Here is a 20,710-nt window from a genome sequence, read left to right on the forward strand (position 1 = left end):
AGGGCTCAGTGGAAGTGCCAGGATCAGCGCCAGGCTCCAGCTGGAGCTCGGCACTGATCCTGGCACTTCTGCTGAGCCCAGAAGCGCTGATCAGCTGGAACGTTGCAGCATCTCCAGGGTTTTGTGGTTTACATTCAAATGCTTGGCAACTGATTCATATTTATGACGGTCACAGTATCCCAGGGTCATGTGAAGTGACCAAAACCTGCTGCAACTACCCAGCAGACTGGGGGAATAAAAACCAAACACTCACCCCACCCCCGTTGCCAATCCTCAACAGAAATGCTCACAATAATGAAAATCTCAGACGGGAGGAAGAGCGCCGCCGGGCAGGTGGGCAAGTGTCTTGCTCGGCTGTGGCTTGGGGGGCACTTTTTTCAGTGCCATTGTAACTTTGAACAGTTACTAAGCAAACTGTTGTAAGTCGAGGACTACCTGTACTTCATCACTTTTTTCCTTTTTTTGGTCATCAAGTTTTTGACACCTTGCTAGGTAACTGGTGGTAGTCGGATGTTGCCATATCCTAAAAGTTGTACAATGGGTGAAAACAGCCCTGGTGTATCTCACCAGAGCTAGGAGCAGTAAAAGTTAGTTGCTGCCTACAGCTACAAGAGACAGAGAGAATTTGCATTTCTTCTATTTCCACCTGTTTGTGCAGAATTTCATCCAAAAGACTGCAGTGCTACTAGAGGTTTTGCAGAGGTCTGAAGCCTGTGATACCGAATGGCAAAGTGAAATTATTTCTGGCAATAGAACAAACTACTAATGAGCAAAGATCCCAATCTATCAGAGCATAGCTGACTGGAGCATGGGGTTGTTTTTTTTTCCCTTCTGGATTTGGGTTAGTAACAGAAGCAAGAGAGGCAAAGAGAAAAAAAATTAAGAGTGCTGATGTGCTCACCTCATCTCTTCGTAGAAAGGGCTGGGGAACAATTAAGCAATGCATCGACCTGTGGCTGAAATTTAATTTTAATCAGAATAAAGCTTGCCCCAAAAAAGGGGGTGGTGGTGAAGGGGGGCTCTTCTTGGCTTTTTCGCCCCTGCTCTTTAACAGCAGATTAAGTTACAAAAATCAGCAGGCGGTGCTTGTCATGACACTGAAGATAAACATTATCATCTGCTAACGCCTGTAAATCTAGCTGCTCGCCAAGAGACAGGAGAAGGGCATAGCAACAAACGGGGCCAGACAGCGGCAGGGGTACAAAAAATAGCGAAACCTGCCAGGGTGAAGGAGAAAAATCAAAGGGGCAAATCAATAGCCATCTCATCCTTCCAAGAAGCCTCTGGGAACAAAAAAAAAAGATGGGGAAGTCTCTACTGGGGGAAGAAGGGTGAATGGGGGGGGTGTCTAGGAAGAAGGGATTCTCAGAAGGCAGATGTCTACTCGAGAAGTGCTAACACAAAAGAGCAGGGGAAGAACTCAAAACCTGGAGGCTCCTGTAGGCCTTGCCTCTTTTCTGCAGAGCCAATCGGCCACCCCCTATTGACTGTTGGGAAGGCCAGGCCAACGGTGGGTGGTACTACCCGTGCGGTTTGTGCTTTTAGGAAAGAAAGAATCAGGCAAGGGCCGGAAGCAGCAGCTACGGCAGGGGTGTCAAACTCAATTTCATTGAGGCCCGCATCAGCATTGCGGTTGCCCTCAGGGGGCCGGGTGGGTATGGCCAGGGTGGACGTGGCCTACCGGGTGGGCGTGGCTAGAGTGCGTATGGCCTACTGGGTGGGCGTGGCCAGCTCTACATCGTTCGCATCAAGGGTGCCTATGGGGGCCTGGGCAGGAGTGGGACAGATCTGAGGGTCTCTGGCAGAAGGAGGGTCTCTGGGCCAGGGCCAAGGCAGTGGGGGCCGTTCCCTCACTGTTTCCAGGATGGCTTCGCGGGCCACATGAAACCACTTCGCGGGCCGGATCCGGCCCCCGGGCTTGTGTTTGACACGTCTGAGCTACGGGAAGGCACGCCCAGCCCAGGGAACTCGAGGACCATCTTGAGTGGGTGTGGTGAGGAAGAGAGGAGATTTCCCCCCCCCCATCTTTCAGGGATTTTCGCAAGTTGGACGCTGGATCTCCCCTCCTCTGGCCTGTTCCATTGTCCGTTGTGCCTCGTCTTAGCTCGTCCCGCATAATTCAGAGGAAGGTGGGTCTCGCTGGGCGTTCAGAAAAACTCCCAAGTGCAGCAAAAAGGGCAGGCGGGGGGAGGGGGGAATCTCCCCGTGTTAGGCCAATAGGAGACTCTCTCTAGGGATCCAAGAAAGTCCGTAGGAAGCTCAATGAGAGTTCAGGTTCCTACCTCACTCTTCACAGGGCGGGGGCGTATTGTGTGTGTAAAGATCCAGCATCCCCCACAGCTGCACTGTTCTCTAACTCCCTTGGCACATTCATAACATCTGGCCTCCTGGCTGAAAATGGCTCAGTTCATCTGGCGGAGCCTTTAGGCTTCTGGGCACACGTTCATTATTATCATTACTTTAAGTGTTATTTTTTTTAAAAAAAAAGAGTCTGTAAAAAAAAAAAAGTAGTTCTCCGGCACCTCCTTGCCCTTGGCATTTTCTGACCATCTGCTGGTGCTTCTCTCCACCTCAGCGAGGAGCATCGGTTGGGGGCGGCAGTGGGTGCCGTCTTGTTTTCTTCCTACCCGGCTGTCCGTTGGGACACCTCACAAATCTGTGACTTTGTTCTCCACCGCTGCGGCAATCTGTTGCAGCCGGTATCCCAGCTGCATTTTCTGTGCAATCGGGTCTTCCTCCAAGGCGGTGATGATCTGTGGGCAGAACTGGAGCTACTAACCATAGCCATAACCATAATCATAATAGTAAAGTTGGAAGGGACCTTGGAGGTCATCTAGTCCAACCCCCTGCTCGGGCAGGAAACCCTATACCATTTCAGACAAATGGCTGTCCAGTCAATGATTGCCTTCACCACCAGGCCCAGATATTTGAGGGAAATGCCTCAAAGGAAGGAATCTCTCGCCTGTGGAGACATGTCTCGTGGGACAGTTAATCTAAACCAGGGGTGTCAAAGTGCCGGCCCACGGGCCGGATGGGTCATGCAGAAGCCGTGCCCACCCCACTCGTGACGTCGTGAGTTTGACATGTCTGATCTAAGCCTTCCCAAAACTCTGGGAAGCTTTGATTTAACCTCTTCTGGGTGTTTTCCTTGCACGATACGGGGCCAGCATCTGCTAGCACTGGGGCCTTTTTGATGGTGATGTTCTAAATGTGGAATGTGCTCTTTTAGATCTGGAGAACTGGATTCCTCCCTGCGCTGAAAATGGAGCTCCAGATTTCCTTTCTTTACTGACCCTTTCATAAGCCAAGGAGAAGTATGAAAACATATGTCTGGGGCATAGAGTGAGAGGAATTTTAAGTTTATTAAATTCATTTTGGACAGAATGCAAGAAGCAGATTGCTTAAAAAGGACTTGCTTCCTTTTAGTCACCAATGCTCCAAGCTCTGGTGGAATATAATCTGAAGGTATTGTTTTGCCACTAGAGCGCCCAATCTTTTTTTGCATTCATTTGTCACCGCAATCAGAATGGGGAAGATAGGTGTGGTGTCTCTACATCTGCCTCCCCCATCAAAAATTAAACCCCCAAGTTGGAAAGAAAATATTCTCACCTGATCATAGTATTTGTTGATGTACTTGTAGAGTTCATGCAAAGCCACCAAGGAATTGAGTTCACCTGAGAAATTCTGAAAGTAAGAGACACCAGCTATTTTTAGTTATGAGAGTCAAAGCCTCCCCAAGCCGTGTTCAAAGTACAGTAGATCAAGTTCCATGCTGGGCAGGCCAGGTGGCAAAAGAGTCACAGTCTCCCTTGCACTAAGGCAGATGAATTGCCTCCTCTTCTCCATTTCATGCCTTATCTGAGACTTTGAGCTGGAGATGCCAAGGAACGAACAAGAACGACACGACTGGAATTATGGCTGCAGCCTGTGGATTATCTGAACTAATCCTAGTTTTCTTTGTAACGTCTTTTACCAAGCTGCTATAGGGGAGCCACAGTCTACATCCAGGAGAGGGGAGCCAGGAAGCGCAATTTAATTCTGTCTTACAGGTAGCCCTCGACTTATGACCATTCAAAGTTACGATGGTGGTAAAAAACAAAATGGACTTATGATCTGTGCCTGAAGTTATAGCCATTGCAGCAACTCCTGCAGCACAAAAATTCAGGTGCTCAGCAGCCTGGCCTCACTTACAGTCTTCTGACAGTTGGAACAAACAAGAGCCTTGGTGGAGCAGTGGGCTAATGCCTCCTTAAGTAACACCAGCTGCCTGCAATTAGTGCAGGTTCGAGTCCCACCAGGCTCAAGGTTGACTCAGCCTTCCATCCTTCTGAGGTAGGTAAAATTGAGGACCCAGATTGTTGGGGGCAATTAAGCTGACTTTGTAATAATGCCGCTTGGGGGGGGGGGCGAAAGCCCTAATAAGCAGGCATATACATAGAATGAAGGCTATTGCTAAGCACATTGATTTGTGCTTCTTAGATTGTAAGCCGCCCTGAGTCTTCGGAGAAGGGCGGGATATACATGGGATTAAAAAACAAAAACAAAAACAATTAATCGGTGGAATAACCTGCCTCCAGAGGTGGTGAATGCTCCAACACTGGAAGTTTTTAAGAAGAGACTGGACAGCCATTTGTCTGAAATGGTATAGGGTTTCCTGCCTGAGCAGGGGGCTGGCCTAGATGACCTCCAAGGCCCCTTCCAACTTTATCGTTATCATTATCATTATTACAACTACAGGGTTGCTTCAACCCCCACACCTGCCTCATCTATGCCCCTTTGCACCCAGCCACCCTGCACTCCACTGCCTCCGCTTACTTTTGCCGTTTTCTTGCTCTCGCTGCTGTCAAGGCAGTCCCCCTTGCACAAAGCTGGCAAAAGCAAGCCAGCAAAAGCAAGCCCCTTTGTGCAGGTTGTTATTATTATTATTATTATTATTATTATTATTATTATTATTATTATTATTATTATTATTATTATTATTAATTAAATTTATATACCGCCCTTCTCCCGGAGGACTCAGGGCGGTGAACAGGGCATATAAATAGAAATACAAAAGTTAAAAAAGGATTAAATAATTGCCCAATTAAAACAATCACAATATAAAACCCATTAAAACCCTAACGTTCCCCCATCAGGCCAGGCCAGCTTGTTCAAATAAATGGGTCTTTAGCCCGCGCCGGAAGGAGCGATGATCCGGTGCCGTCCGGAGCTCAACCGGCAGTTGGTTCCATAAAGCCGGGGCGCCCACAGAGAAGGCCCTCCCCCTGGGGGCCACCAGCCGGCATTCTCTGACCGGAGGCACCCTGAGGAGGCCCTCTCTGTGGGAACGCACAGGGCGGAGGGAAGTCGATGCCGGCAGCAGGTTGTGGGCAAGGGGGCCTTTGCTTCGGCCTGCTTCACGACGAGGGGGCCTCCTGGTGAGAAGGGGCAGGGTGGGCAGCACACCTTGCCAGCGTCAGGAACAAGAAGACAGGGAAGGAAAGCTGGGGCAGTGCAAAGCAGGTTAACTGGGGCCTTGGAGGGTGGAGTTTTGGGAGGGTGAGTGTTGGCTGGGGTAGCTGTGACATCCTGGGGTGTGGCCAGCATCCCAGGTTTACGGTTCTGGGGCTACTGGCCACCCAACAAGGTAGGCAGCAGGCTGGCCAAAGGGCAGAGGGGAGGTGGGTGGAGGAGTTGAAGGCAATCCCTTACATTACTGAGGGATGGGAAAGATTTGGTGAACAGAATATCAGGACAACAGAGCTGGAAGGGACCTTGGAGGTCATCTAGTCCAACCCCCTGCTCAAGCAGGAAACCCCATACCATTTCAGACAAATGGATGTCCAATCTCTTCTTAAAAACTTCCAGTGTTGGAGCATTCACAGCTTCTGGAGGCAGGTTGTTCCACTGGTTAACTGTGGAACTAAGGAAGTTTCTCCTTAGTTCTAGGTTGCTTCTCTCCTTGATTTGTTGCCATCCATTGCTTCTTGTCCTGCCTTCAGGTGCTCTGGAGAATAGCTTGACTCCCTCTTCTTTGTGGGAGCCCCTGAGATATTGGAACACTGCTATCATGTCCGCCCTCGTCCTTCTCTTCATTAAACTACTAAAAAGGTAAAGGTAAAAGTTCCCCCGCACATGCGTGCTAGTTGTTTCCAACTCTAGGGGCGGTGCTCATCTCCGTTTCAAAGCCGAAGAGCCAGCGCTTGTCCGAGGACGTCTCCATGGTCATGTGGCCGGCATGACTAGGCGCCAAAGGCGCACGGAACGCTGTTACCTTCCCACCGGAGTGGTCCCTATTTTTCTACTTGCATTTTTACGTGCTTTCGAACTGCTAGGTTGGCAGAAGCTGGGATGAGTAACAGGTGCTCACTCTGTTACGCGGCACTCGGGATTCGACCCGCCAAACTGCCGACCTTCCGATCGACAAGCTCAGCGTCCTAACCCACTGAGCCACCGCGTCCCTAACCCATTAAACTACTAGACATACCCAATTCCAGCGACCATTCCTTATATGTTTTAGCCTCCAGTCCCAACAGGCCTGATGGGGCCTGGCCTGAAGAGACCTCTGACACTTGCTTCACTAACATGGGGAGGAAATCTAAGGAACTGCCTGATTTGATTACAGATAGTCCTTGACTTATGAGCCTCAGCAAGTCCATAAAGAAGGGAGGTTCTTTGCAATACCTTGCAATACCTTCACCACCACCACCACCAGCAGCAGCAGCAGCCATTCAGGCCATTAGAAATCTCTGGCCAGATGGAGAAATAGCTTGGCAACCAAACCAGCTGCCAGACGGTGGTTTCTTATGATTTTATCAGCCAATTCCCTGAAGCTTCGTTTGGAGAAACTGAAGCTCCTGAATGATCTTCAACGTGATGGTGGATACTGACTGACTTTTTTTTTGCAGCGGCTGAAAAAAATGAACCCTGGGTCATCAAGCAAATGTAGGCACTTGTCAAGAGGACCGATGGTTCTCAAAACGGGTATGGTTTTGCCCCAAACCCGGAAGTACGTTTTGGGCAAAAATGCGATGAAATGCAGTCATGTGACCGCGGGGTGCTGCAAACCATGGTAAATGTGGCTGTGTTGCCAAGCGCCTGAGGCGCGCTCATGTGACCTTGGGGGAGACCGACCGTCGGGACGTTGGAACTGGGTCATAGCTCCCCTTTTTCCAGGTGAGCCATAACTTCGAACAGTCGCTAAGCAACTGGTCACAAGTCAAGGACTACCTGTAATCAAATCGCAAAAAAAGGGGGGGGGCACCGATGCTGCGTCTAAGAAGGGCACCGATAAAAGCCTTGAAAAAGGCTTTTGTGCAAAAAGAGACGGGAGTAGCTGGGAAGCTCCTCACCCTCGACAGCTCCGCCAAGGCAGAATTCATCTCTTGATCACTGGCCGAGATGGTTTGGCGAATATCTGCGTAGTACCTGCGGAAGGGAAATAATTTTTTCCCCCTGATTATTCTTACATCCAGCTTATCCTCCGCCTCTTCTCCTTCTCTGCATACACATCTGGCCTCCCTCTGAATCTTCCGCCTTACCTTTCCACCATCTGCTTATAGCGTGGAATGTCGCGGGCGTAGAGCAACTTGTTAATTGGGGAATCCTGGAAAGGCCAACAACAACAACAACAACAAAAAAAGCAAGACATTAATTTCAAGGCCCAGAAAGTTTTACACATAATGAAAACAATTAACGCTCTTGGGGGGAATGAGGAGGAAAGGAAGAGAAAGCTGTAACTGGAGGGATCGGTGGGATACTTCCATTTCTTATCTTGAATCTCCTGCTGGAAAAATGGGCGGGGTGCTCCTTAGCGTTGCTGGCATTGCTAGTATCAGCTAAAATACAGCAACCACACCTCAGGTGACAAGTTACCCCAGGGGTCTGTCTTCAAACTAGGCCCTTTTATGACTTGTGGACTTCAACTCCCAGAAATCCTCAGCCAGCATGGCACACTGGCTGAGGAATTCTGGGAGTTGAAGTCCACAAGTTATAAAAGGGCCTAGTTCAGGGGTAGGCAACCTCGGCTCTTTTATGACTCGTGGACTTCAACTCCCAGAATTCCTGAGCCAGCATTGCTAACTCAGGAATTCTGGGAGTTGAAGTCCATGAGTCATAAAAGAGCTGAGGTTGCCTACCCCTGGCCTAGTTTGAAGACCCCTGAGTTACACAAATGCTCTACCAGAAGGAGACAATATGCCCGCAAGAGAAGGTGGTGTTTTCTTTTTATTGTTAGCTCCTTGAGATCTTGCCAGAATATAGAGCAAAACATGGAACCAGCCTATCTGAGAGGGAAAATCTGGATACCCCACCACACACTTCTTGCACCAGCAAGTAACCATTTGGGGGACACGGCTTCCGGATTCTCTTCACATTCATTCTAAGCTGCATTCTTTCAGGCTTACCCGGCCCAGTTTGTGGTCAGCGAGGGTACAGGAGTCCATGAAGGTCTGAGCGATGACCAAGAGCACAGCGTCCACATTATCTGACGTTTGCACATCAAACACAAACTGGGGGTTCTTGATGATGTTGATCCAGAACCTTAAGGGCAGACTGCAGGAAGAAAAAATAACGCTCAGTCAATAGCACTCGGCAGGACGGCTAACAGGTAGAGGCTGGCGGATGACATGTTCACGACAACATCATGATACAAATGATGTCAGTTATGTACATGTCGTCCTCGACTTACAACTAGCCATTTAGCAACTGTTCAAGTCACAACAGACCTACATGGGGGGGGGGGGGAACTTTGGACAGGGATTTATAGTTCTGATGGCCAGCCCCCCCCCCAGTCACATGACCAAATTTCAAGCACTTGGCAATCAGGCTGCAGTATCCTGTGGCCACATGGCCATGTTTTATGACAGTTTTGCCAAAAGCTTCTGTTTTGAGGGAAAAAATGCCCAATAATGCACTATTGGTTTGCTTAACAACGGCTATGTTTGCTTAACAACCACAGAGGCCTTTTTACAACTGCACAGTACGTAAAGCTATCACAAAAAAAAATACGAAACTGGGTCGGTCGTGTGACTGACCCATTTTACAATGATCATACTTACTGTACTTGTGTAGTGTCATGACATCATTATGCAAGCATGCCATTTGTGCAATGATGTCATGAAGCTCAGGCCATCATACTGATGTTTGGAGCTGTCTACAAATGAAATGCTCTGGGAGCGTGAGCCGACCAGTGAATTAAGTATCAGTTACACTACAACTGTACGTGCAAAACATGACAGTTTCGTGATGTGAAGTATTTCTCTAGTGCAATTTACAGGCTATTTAACGAAGCCTATAAAACATAAAACGGTGAGGTTTACCCTATTTTCCCCCCAACTGCAGTGCCTACAAAATTTCTAATTGTTCTGTCTTACAGATAAACCTCCTCCCATCACATCTAGGTTGGTCCATAATTTTCTGAGTGTTATATACCCGAACTGTAAAACAGGATTATTGAGGACCACTCGGAGGCTTCAGCTGGTGCAGAATGCGGCCGCGCGAGTTGTGATGGGGGTCTCCCGATACTCCCATGTAACACCTCTACTCCACGAGCTGCATTGGCTTCCGGTTGCCCTCCGGGTGAGATTCAAGGTGCTGGTGATGACCTATAAAGCCCTACATGGCTTGGGTCCGGGATATCTGAGGGAACACCTGCTGCCGGCATCAAGTTCCCTTCGTCCAGTGCGCTCCCACAGGGAGGGTCTTCTCAGGGTGCCACCGGTAAGAGATTGCCGGCGGACGACACCCAGGGATAGGGCCTTCTCAGTGGGGGCGCCTGCCCTTTGGAACCAGCTGCCAGTGGAGCTTAGGACTGCCCCCGACCTCCGTTCATTCCGCCGGGACCTGAAGACCTGGCTCTTTGAGCTCTCTGGCCCAGGCTGAGGATTAATCTTTTTAACTGGGGTTTTACTTATACAGGGATAAATTTAATTTTTTTTAAACTTGTTTTTAACTTTTGTATTTTGGTTTTTAATTACCCTGTAAACCGCCCTGAGTCCTTCGGGAAAGGGCAGTATATAAATGTAATAAAATAAATAAATAAATAAATAAATATCACAGATATGATATTGGGCTAGACATCAGCAGAGTTTTACGAGGTTATCATCTTCTGTGGGGAAATGAAGAGCAAACCAATAAATAGCACAATCAAGTCATTAAGCTTTGGAGTAGTTTTGGTTGCCTACCTATTTGTTTTCCAGATATGGATGGTTTCCGGATCTGTGATCCCATGATTCAGTGCTTGCTCATCTAGCAGGTCAAAAAAATATTTCACAGCCAGAGGGACAGGGCGATTGGTACTGAGGATCACTTGGAATAAATCATCTACAAATTTCTGTAGCGTCCCCTACAAACAAATATAGCACAAATCGGACCAAGTTACGGCACAGCTCTCTGGGGCCAACAAACACAATGGCAACGAAGACCCTGAAGGAAAGCTTAGGATAAATTTACAGCACAGAACCAGCCAATAGATGTCATGGGCTCTCCCATTATGTGTCAAAGTGGGAAAGGCAATCTCACCATGTAGTTCTGATCTAAGGAAAACTGGCAAAAATAATAATAATCACAAATTCCGTGGGCCAGAATCCCGAGAGATCAGGGGTCGTCAAACGTGGCAACATTAAGACTTGTGGATTTCAACTTCTAGAATTCCTCAGCCAGACATGCTGGCTGGGGAATTAATTCTGGGCATTGAAGTCCACATGACTGCCAAGTTTGGAGACCCTTGTGATAAATCAAGAAGAGAAGGGAAAAAAATAGCTGGTCACTTCCTGTATGATTTTTTTTTACAGGATCTCTGAAGCCAAATTATCTGGTTTTTTTTGTCTTAATCTCCACTAAGGGACGTGGTGGCTCAGAAGGGACATGGTGGCTCAGTGGATTAGGACGCTGAGCTTGTCGATCAGAAGGTCGGCAGTTTGGCGGGTCGAATCCCAAGTGCCGCATAGCAGAGTGAGCACCTGTTACTCATCCCAGATTCTGCCAACCTAGCAGTTCAAAAGCACATCAAAAAAATGCAAGTAGAAAAATAGGGACCGCTATGGTGGGAAGGTAACAGCGTTCTGTGCGCCTTTGGTGTCTAGTCATGCCGGCCACATGACCACGGAGACGTCCTCGGACAAGCGCTGGCTCTTCGGGTTTAAAACGGAGATGAGCACCGGCCCCTAGAGTTGGAAACAACTAGCACACATGTGCGGGGGAACCTTTACCTTTACCTTAATCTCCACTAATAAAGAAATCTTTCTATCACAGAGCTGGAAAGCAAAAAATGTGCATCTATCTTAAATACCTTTTCCTACGGAGCCCTTAGAAGTATATTGTGTTGGGGAGCTTCTCAGCTCTCCTAACATTATTACTACACCGCGTATCAAAGACTCCCATAGGGTAATTATGCCCAATATGTTGAAATGCTTCCTTCTACCTGTCCTAATTTGCCCTCCAATTAAGTTCCCAGTAAACAACATTGTGGATGAAATCAAGTCAAGGAAAGTAGATCGGCCCTGTAATGCTGTGCATAGTTATCGAGCAGTAAGTCTTATTCTTTCCATAGGGCTTCCTCTGAAGATTGCATCCATGGACATAAAGCCTGAAAGAATTGTTGGGAATAAATAAGAGCAGAACTGACGACTGGATCTCTTCTTACCTTCATGGAAAGCAGGCGCGTTAGGTAGATCTCTGGAATCGCTTTGGCTCTCTCCCGTTCCCGCAGGCTCCCTCGCCGATGTTTAGGCAGCTCTGGTTCCTCGGTCGGTTTCACTAGGTGCCAAAGCTTCATGCCGCCCTCATCCGCATCCTCCAGCATTGGGGTTTCTAAAACACAAGCCAGCATAAGGCCACTCTGGATGATTGGCAGTAGATCACCAGATGGCAGATGCTCAGTTTCTCAATTGAACAAAAAAAATTTTTTTCTTTCTTCTTAAATTTAACTCGCTACTCCAAACTGGTTTGGTAAATTAACTTTCAGTCCGTTTTGTTCCTTTGTCCATTCAGTCCACCCAAGCTGCTTTTCCCCTAATAACCAAATCAGAGTTGGAGCGGTCACTCACTCTCTCCAGGCATGTAATCCTGATTCTCCCTGGGAAGGTGCTTGGTCATACGAGGGACCAGTGCAACCGTGGCTCCATCAGGCACCTGAGCAGGCACAAAAAAATTGGGTTAAACAGCTTTCGGGACTCAACATCATGCTGCATTGTTTTTCAGCAAAAAATATTTGGAAGTTGGCATTTGAGACTAGACACTTAACACCATCTTGTCTCGTTGTGTGCTGATGTGATGTAACATATATGACATAATATGGCTTTTGATAGAGTTAAAATAGAATCTACCCGGTTCAGCGGTGTCCGTAATTTAAAATGATTGGAGATTGACAGGACAGGCTTCACCTACAAAATACTTAGAGTCAAGATTCCCTTATGAAGATTTTATTTTTAAAACTAACCTCTTTTATTTGATCACAGCATTTTTTTTGTTAACGGCAGCTAGTTATTTATTTATGCGTATGTATCCTGCTTTTCCACTATCAAAGCAGTACTCAGAGTGGCTTTTCACATGCACATACTTTATTTCAGGGGGTCTTCAAACTTGGCCCTTTTACGACTTGTGGACTTCAACTCCCAGAATTCCTCAGCCAGACACGCTGGCTGAGGAATTCTGGGAGTTGAAGTCCACAAGTCGTAAAAGGGCCAAGTTTGAAGACCCCTGCTTTATTGCAATCAATAGGTTAAAGAAACATTAAAACCTAACAATATTTGATATATAATATTTGATGGCACGTTTTTACCTCAGCAGCACAGAATTTAGCCAAGGCAGTCAGTACTTTATTCATAAAGTAAAAGCTTTATACAACTATGGCCTAGTTTTCCTGAATGCTAACACAGAAGAGATAAAGTAAGAAAATTCAATCTCCCTTTAAAAATTTCAGTATAGAAATAGAGGGTATAGCTGATTAATTTCATCTGAATCACAAGGATAAACTAATTTGGATAAGAGGATTTTAGAGTATCTGACAGAGATGCTGGTGGTAACACACCACTCCACGCTTAGAAAAGGTTCTTTCTCAGCCTGGGAAAGGTGAAAGATATTAACTACTTGCCAGCATCCAAGGTCAGCTTGAAATCCAAGTTCCAGTCTTATATGGCATCCTGCTGACATGCAGTTGATACTCCCTATCATCTATCCTTTGCATGAATGTGCGTCTGGCCTTTTCATTTAAAAAAAAAAGACGGTAAAGGATTCTGTTATCCAGTCATGTCTGACTCCAGGGGATGGTACTCATCTCCGTTTCTTAGCCAAGGGAGCCAGTGTTGTCCAAAGATGCTTCCGTGATCATGTGGCCAGCATGATTATACACCGAGGCGCACGGAACACTGTTACCTTCCCACCGCATGACAAGGTGGGACCAAAGTGGTACAAAAGTGGTACCTATTTATCTACTTGCATCTCATGCTTTTAAACCGCTCGGTTGGCAGGAGCTGGGAAAAGAACGGAGCTCACCCTGTCATGCAACAGTTGGGTCTCGAACGTTTTGGTTGACAAGCCCAGTGTCTTAACCACTACGTCATCAAGCCCCCATACCCCATGATAAAAAAAGAACCTGGCTTGTGAGTCTAGAAGCTGCTAGCTTGAATTCTGTAGCCTCCCTCCAGCCTGGAGAATAGTCATCTGCCAATAGTTTGATATACAATGATAACAGCATACAAGAAGATGGGTAAACCCTGGTTTCCAGCAAAAAAAATATCGTAAATTAGTCATGGGATCCTGGGATGCTGTAAACAGCCATAAATGCGGGTCATTTGCCAAGCATCCAAAATGCAGTCATGTGGCCTCCAAGGGGGCCCTGGGCATCAGAACTTCAAATCCAGGTCATAAGTCCCTTTTTTTTGGTCCATTGTAAATTGAACGGTCTAAGTGACCAGTCATAAGTTGAGGACTACCTGTAGTTACCAGAGGGTTGCCTGCAGTTGCAGGTAGTCCTCAACTTACAACCATTTGTTTAGTGTTTGTTCAAAGTTACAACGGCACTGGAAAAAGTAACATGACTATGTTTTACACTCACGATCACTGCAACATCCCTGTGGTCACGTGATCAAAATCCAGACACTTTGCAACTGGCATGCATCGATGACGATCGCAATGCCCCCAGGTCATTTTTTTTTGTGACCTTCAGATGAGCAAAGTCAATGGGAAGCCAGATTCATTTAGCAACCATGTTACTAACATGTTGACAACTGCAGTGGTTCACTTGATAACTGTGTCAAGGAAAGGTTGTCAAATGGGGCAAAATTCACTTAACAACTTTCTTGCTTAGCAATGGAAATTCTGGGATCAACCGTGGTCGTAACTCAAGGACCGCCTGTATCTACAGGGACAGAGGCTGTTCCAGTGATGGGCAACTTATTCTTCCTATTTACTCTGTCCTGGAGGACTAGCTATAAAGGTTGAGTATCTACGGAGATTCTCAGTCGTCCAGATCATGGTTGTTCCAAAGGTGTTTTTCAAAAGGCAACTGGACTTTCTTGGGGTTTTTTTCCTTCCAAGTCCAGCTGCCTTTTGAAAAGCACCTTTGGAACTATAAAGGCTGATCTTTAAAAACCCTTATGGGAGTAATAAAGAAGTTGGTTAAGAGCTTTCCAGATGCAGCAGCATTGATTGGGATGAATTGTTGTCTGAAGATGTGATAAAATGCCTAGCTGACTTTAGGAATCCTGAGGAGACTAGTTAAGGGAGGAAAGCGGGGAGGTTAAGACAATAGACTTTTAAGTCCATGGTAGGGAGGAGGGAGGAGAAAGAGACGGAGAGTAACTCCGCTTTAATTTTGCTACGTGTAAGCTGAGCTAGAGAATTGCTCTGGCAGCTTTTCGAGATCCTGTTACCTTTCCAGAAACCCAAGTGGTTCTTGTTTGCTGAGCTTGGCAGTCTTGCAGAACTTAACAGGATGTAAGGAGAATGGTGGCAGAATGGAGGTGCCAGGAAGCCAAAACTATTGTTCAATGGCTCACTGATTACATCTTAATAGGCTGCCTAGGGACTTAATTATTTCTTTTCAGTCCAGCCAGAAATCTTTCTTGATGCATAGAGAGAGGCTGGAAGAGTCTACAATGGAGGGGAAGATGAGGAGGCTGCCAATTGCAACTTATGACCATAATGGAGGCTACCAATTAACTGTTGCAAATCACGCCGGTCAATACGAGTTACCCACGTGATCAACCTGATGTTATGATCTGTTTTGCAGCAATTGGTAAGTGAATGCTATGGCCGGTAAGCAAACTACGAGCCAGTTTTGTCAAAAGCCCAGACCTAAAATGCCGGTTTTCACCAAAGTACGATCCTGTGATCATGAGATGCTATAAACGGCCATTGCCAGGAAATTCAGTCCTGTAACTGCGGGGGAGGGGGGGAGTGACTACCTATAGTCACTATCTTTGATCTCACAGGGGAGAAATTATGCTCCCCTTTTCATTAGTGTCAGCATCCCTTATGTTGTAATTTTGTAATATTGTCTCAAACAATGGTTTTGTTTTATGATTAAGAGCTATTCAAAAACAGCTATTGTGGTATGAGTTGTAGGCAACCATTGACTAATATAGAATTCTGACGTTCATCAATGTTTATATGTCAAAACGAGTCCCAGTGATTACACTTCAACAGAAAGTGACTGAATGTGAATAGAAGAAGGAGATGTAGGTTCCTGTGTTTTAACTGTTTTAGGTCTGCTATTTTGTTGTTGTTAGCTGCAAAGTCGTGTCCGACCCATCGCAACCCCATGGACAATGTTCCTCCAGGCCTTCCTGTCCTCCACCATCTTCTGGAGTCCGTTTAAGCTCACGCCTACTGCTTCAGTGACTCCATCCAGCCACCTCATTCTCTGTCGTCCCCTTCTTCTCTTGCCCTCAACCTTTCCCAGCATTAGGCTCTTCTCCAGTGAGTCCTTCCTTACTCTGCTCTTATTTATACTGTTGTAAATGTTGCAGTAACATTTACTTCCCGGTGGTCCTAAGCGTGTCCATTTCCTGTTCGAATGTAGGCGAGTATACGTGTCCCGGGATAATGTTGCAGGATCCAATCTGGGTCGGTCACCGGGACCCTTGGTTTTGTCTTCCAAGTTTCCGGACTTGTGCTGGAGCCCACCCTCAGGGAACTTCTCTCTAACCAGCACGGGTCCCAAAGATCAGGAGATAAAAACCTTTGGTGACCGACCCAGATTGGATCCTGCAATTTCCTGTCATTTAGCACAGGGGTGCCCAATGCCCGGTCGGTGGACCAGAACCGGTCTGCACAAAACAAGCAAAGCCCCATCGGCAGGTTGCAAGAAGCACACACAACCGAGCCCCCTCCAGTCCGTGGAAAAACCTCTCTCCATGTAACCGGTCCCTGGTGCCCAAAAGGTTGGGGACCTCTGATTTAGCAGACTTTCCAGCTGCCTGCCCAGCCACAGGGCACTGTAACTTCTTTTTGTGTGCCACTAGTCCTCTCAGCGTGACTCAAGAAGGACTTGTTATACCTTCTTTTCCCAGTGTCAGTGATGCACTGGGCCTCAGGTTGAAGTTCATATCTTCCCCATCTATTTGCCAGGAATTGAGAGGGCCGGATGCCATGATCTTGGTTTTTTTAATGTTAAGTTTCAACCCAAGTTTTGCACTCTCCTTCTTCACTCGCAACAAGAGGCTCTTCAGTTCCTCTTCACTTTCTGCCATTAGAGTGGTATCATCTGCGTATCTTAGGTTGTTGATATTTCTTCCGGCTATCTTAATTCCAACTTTTGATTCATCTAGCCCTGCCTTTCTTATGATGTGCTCTGCATATAAGTTAAATAGTATACAGCCTTGCCGGACTCCTTTCCCAATTTTGAACCAATCAGTGGTTCCGTGTCCAGTTCTCACTGTTGCTTCTTGGCCCACATATAGGTTTCTCAAGAGACAAATAAGATTTATTTATTTATTTATTTATTGATGGGATTTATATCCCGCCCTATCTCCCGAAGGACTCAGGGCGGCTAACAACAAAACATATAGTAAGTACAGAAATCAAGATAAAAATAAAATTGAAATCATCTGTGCAATAAATTAAAATTAAAGAATTAAAAAATAAATTAAAAATTCAAAATATAAATTAATTAAAATGCCTGTCAGTCCAGGTCCGCCTGGTGGAACAGGAGTGTTTTGAGGCCGCGGCGAAAGGATTGGAGGTTTTGGGCCATCCGAAGCTCAGGGGGGAGCTGATTCCATAGGGCTGGCGCTCCCACAGAGAAGGCCCTCCCCCTGGGTGTCGCCAGCCGACATTGCCTAGCTGACGGTACCCTGAGGAGGCCTTCTCTGTGTGAGCGTACTGGACGATGGGAATTTGTTCCCGGCACCAGATGGTCCTGCAAGTATCCCGGACCTAAGCCATGTAGGGCTTTAAAGGTAAGTACCAGCACCTTAAATCTCACCCGGAGGGCAACTGGTAGCCAATGCAGCTCACGCAGGAGGGGTGTAATATGGGAGTATCGGGGTGCTCCCATCACAACCTGTGCAGCTGCATTCTGCACCAGCTGAAGCCTCCAGGTGGTCTTCAAGGGCAGCCCCATGTAGAGAGCATTACAGTAATCAATATGGGAGGTAACGAGTGCGTGGGTGACTGTACGTAGGGCATCTCGGTCCAAAAAGGGGCGCAATTGGTATATAAGACGAATCTGTGCAAATGCCCCCCTAGCCACGACTCCAATATGATCTTCAAAACTGAGTCGTGAATCTAGGAGGACGCCCAGATTGCGTGCTCTATCAATGGGAGGTAACATCTCTCCTCCTATAGTCAGAGATGGAACCTCTTGGACTAAACGAGATGACGGTATGTACAGCCACTCAGTCTTGGCCGGGTTGAGTCGAAGCCTGTTTTCTCCCATCCAAATCTGTACCGCTTTCAGGCAACGGGACATCACATCGAGGGCATCACTGGGTTGGTTCGGGGTGGAGATGAATAGCTGGGTATCATCAGCATATTGATGATATTTCACCCCGAAACTACGGATGATCTCTCCCAGCGGCTTCATATAGATGTTGAACAGGAGGGGCGAGAGCACCGAACCCTGAGGCACTCCACAACTAAGAGGCCTAGGGCTTGACCTCTGCCCTCCTGCCAACACCGTCTGCGAACGGTCCGAGAGGTAGGAGGAGAACCACCGCAGAACGGTGCCTCCCACTCCCAGCCCCTCAAGACGACGCAGTAAGATACCATGGTCGATGGTATCAAAAGCCGCTGATAGATCTAGTAGGACCAGGACAGAGGAATAACCTCTATCTCGGGCCCGCCAGAGATCATTCACCAGTGCGACCAATGCCGTCTCCGTGCTGTGCCCGGGTCTGAAACCCGATTGGTACGGATCTAGATATTCAGCTTCCTCCAGGTTCAAAGGGAGCTGTCGTGTCACCACGCTCTCAACGACCTTCGCAAGGAAGCGAAGGTTGGAGACAGGACGGAAGTTGTTTAAAACAGCTGGGTCCAATGCCGGTTTCTTGAGGAGGGGCCTTACCACCGCCTCTTTCAAGGCGGCAGGGAAGTACCCCTCACTCAGTGAGGCATTGATAACTGCTAGGAGCCAGCCTCGTATAACCTCCCGAGATGCATAGACTAGCCAGGAGGGACACGGGTCCAACAAACATGTGGTCTGGTACGCCCATCTCTTTAAGAACTTGCCACAGTTTGTTATGATCCACACAATCAAAGGCTTTAGCATAGTCAATGAAGCAGAAGCAGAAACCTAGGATTTCCTCCAGTTATGTGGAGCTCCTTAAAAGGATGGGTTTTCCTTTCCCCCTTTTTTCAATTGCTTTAAAAGGAGTGCTATTCCAGTGCTGGCCCTCCTCCTTTTTGAAGCGGCTAGCGTTATTTGGAAACAAAGCAGGGAAAGCTTAGAGAAAATGATGGCAGGCAGAAATCAAGATAGATATAGCCGCAGGAACTAAAGCCCATTGGCTATATTTCAGAATGGTGGATCAAAGTTTAGCGCAAGAACAATTTTTCACAAGAAGCTGTCTCCTTTAAAAAAAAAATTAAGTAGCAAGGGACAAGGGACAAGATTTCAGCCTGACTACCTCAAAAGCTTGTTCCAGTCAGGAGAAATCCTATTTGGGATCAATGGAAAATTGGTCTGATAGTAAGATAATTGTAAGTACAGATAGTCCTTGACTTACAATCGCAAAACTGGAACAGAGTGTCGGTTGTTAAGCAAGGTGGTTGTTTTGAATCACGGCCAATTTTGCAAGCTTTTTTTTTTTGCCAAAGTTGTTAAGTGAATCACTGTTAAGTAAACCACGTGGTTATTGAATGAATCAGGCTTTCCCCACTGACTTGCTGGAAGCTATCTGGGAAAGTTGCAAATGGCAAATATTTGTAGAAATAACATAGACGGGAAATAAAGAAAAACAATTTTAAGAAAATTTAAAATCACATGACCCCCGCAATGCTGCAACTGCTTGAAAATACATATTGGTTACTAAGCACCCCAATTTTGATCACGTGACCATGGGGGCACTGTGATGGTGGTAAAGTATGAGGATCAGTCGTAAGTCGCTTTTTCCAGCACCGCTGCAATTTTGAACAGTCAGTAAATGCAAGACTAACAAAAGGTAAAGGTTTCCCTGTCCAGTCGTGTCTGACTTAAAGAGGGCAGTGCTCATGTCCATTTCCTAGCTGAGGGAGCCAACGATGTCTGAAGGTTCTTCCGTGGTCACGGCATTATATATATATATATACCAAGGCACACAAAATGCTATTATCTTCCCATTGATGTGGTACCTATTTATCTACTTGCATGTCCATGCTTTTGAGCTGCTAGGTGGCCAGAAGCTGAGGCAAGTAACGGGAGCTCACCCGGTCATGCGGTGATTGGGTCTCGAACTGCCAACCTTCCAGTCAACAAGCCCAGCATCTTAATTGCTAGGCCACCTGTAGTCTAATTCTAAGGGAGAGTATTTTCATGGACTTCTGAGGCAGAGAAGACCAAAAGACTCCTTGCCTTAACCCTCTTACCTTTTGGAAGATTCCAGGAGCAGAAAGATGCTTATTGAGAAAAGGCCAAAAGCTTGTCTTATCCCGAGTTAAGCTAACCACCGCAGAGAGAGCCATAAAAGTAGGAGGGTGTCCCTCACCTTATAGTGTTGCAGTGTGTTGAGCCTCTTCCAGCTGCCCTGGATGATTGAAGTCACATCCTCATCAGAGAGAATGAGATGCCCAGCCAGCCCAGACCGCCATTCTGTTGTCAACACATAAAAAGACAAAAAGCAACTTGTTTGGGAGCAGCACTACTGCAAAAATTCCCCATTTGTTCATCCGGCGTCCCATTGGCTACAGTTAGTCAAGTGATCCTTCCCACAGGGCCTTCCTATTGGCTCATTTGGATTGCTTCGGAAATGGACGGGATACTTGTTTGCCGTTTCCTAGCAACCTGCGCAGTGCTGCCATAGGACGCTGGCAAGTGGCCTCCCATTTTGGTGAGTGGGGTATGTGTGTGTGTGGTCTTACTCAAGGTGGCCCTTCCAACAGTCTTTGACTCACCCAAGTCAAGCGAGTCCGGGTCAGGTCGATGGCAATAAGGCGTCCCTTTGTAGAGCTGGTCCAGGATCTTCTCTTTCACTTGGGTGATTGTGTCGCAATCCAGACCCTTCACCAGCACTCCCTGGCTGCCCTCCGTTCCTCCCCCTGTGTTCCCGGCTTGCGACAGCGCAGTTAATGTCTGCAAAAGCAAGAAATCGAG

At 47.1% G+C, this 20,710-nt stretch overlaps 2 protein-coding genes across 2 annotated transcripts in view; one reads left to right on the plus strand and one right to left on the minus strand.

The window, feature by feature from the left end:
• TADA3 (transcriptional adaptor 3) overlaps positions 1-20,710 on the plus strand; it is a 701,258-nt gene that overhangs the window by 549,509 nt on the left and 131,039 nt on the right. The gene's annotated exons all lie outside the window — the stretch shown is intronic.
• Positions 2,144-20,710, minus strand: part of PLXNB1 (plexin B1) — a 136,027-nt gene continuing 117,460 nt past the window's right edge. The window contains exons 28-37 of the mRNA XM_081319087.1: positions 20,512-20,689; positions 20,106-20,209; positions 12,027-12,111; positions 11,624-11,790; positions 10,164-10,324; positions 8,385-8,532; positions 7,521-7,585; positions 7,332-7,407; positions 3,610-3,684; positions 2,144-2,753 (exon numbers count right to left, since the gene is read on the minus strand). Of these exons, the coding sequence (XP_081175213.1) occupies positions 2,649-2,753; positions 3,610-3,684; positions 7,332-7,407; positions 7,521-7,585; positions 8,385-8,532; positions 10,164-10,324; positions 11,624-11,790; positions 12,027-12,111; positions 20,106-20,209; positions 20,512-20,689 (1,164 nt within the window). The 3' untranslated portion in view covers positions 2,144-2,648. The remainder of the gene's footprint in view (positions 2,754-3,609; positions 3,685-7,331; positions 7,408-7,520; positions 7,586-8,384; positions 8,533-10,163; positions 10,325-11,623; positions 11,791-12,026; positions 12,112-20,105; positions 20,210-20,511; positions 20,690-20,710) is intronic.

The sequence above is a fragment of the Vipera berus genome (genome assembly GCF_964194415.1).
Source record: "Vipera berus genome assembly, chromosome: 2".
In the NCBI taxonomy this organism is placed as follows: Eukaryota; Metazoa; Chordata; class Lepidosauria; order Squamata; family Viperidae; genus Vipera; species Vipera berus.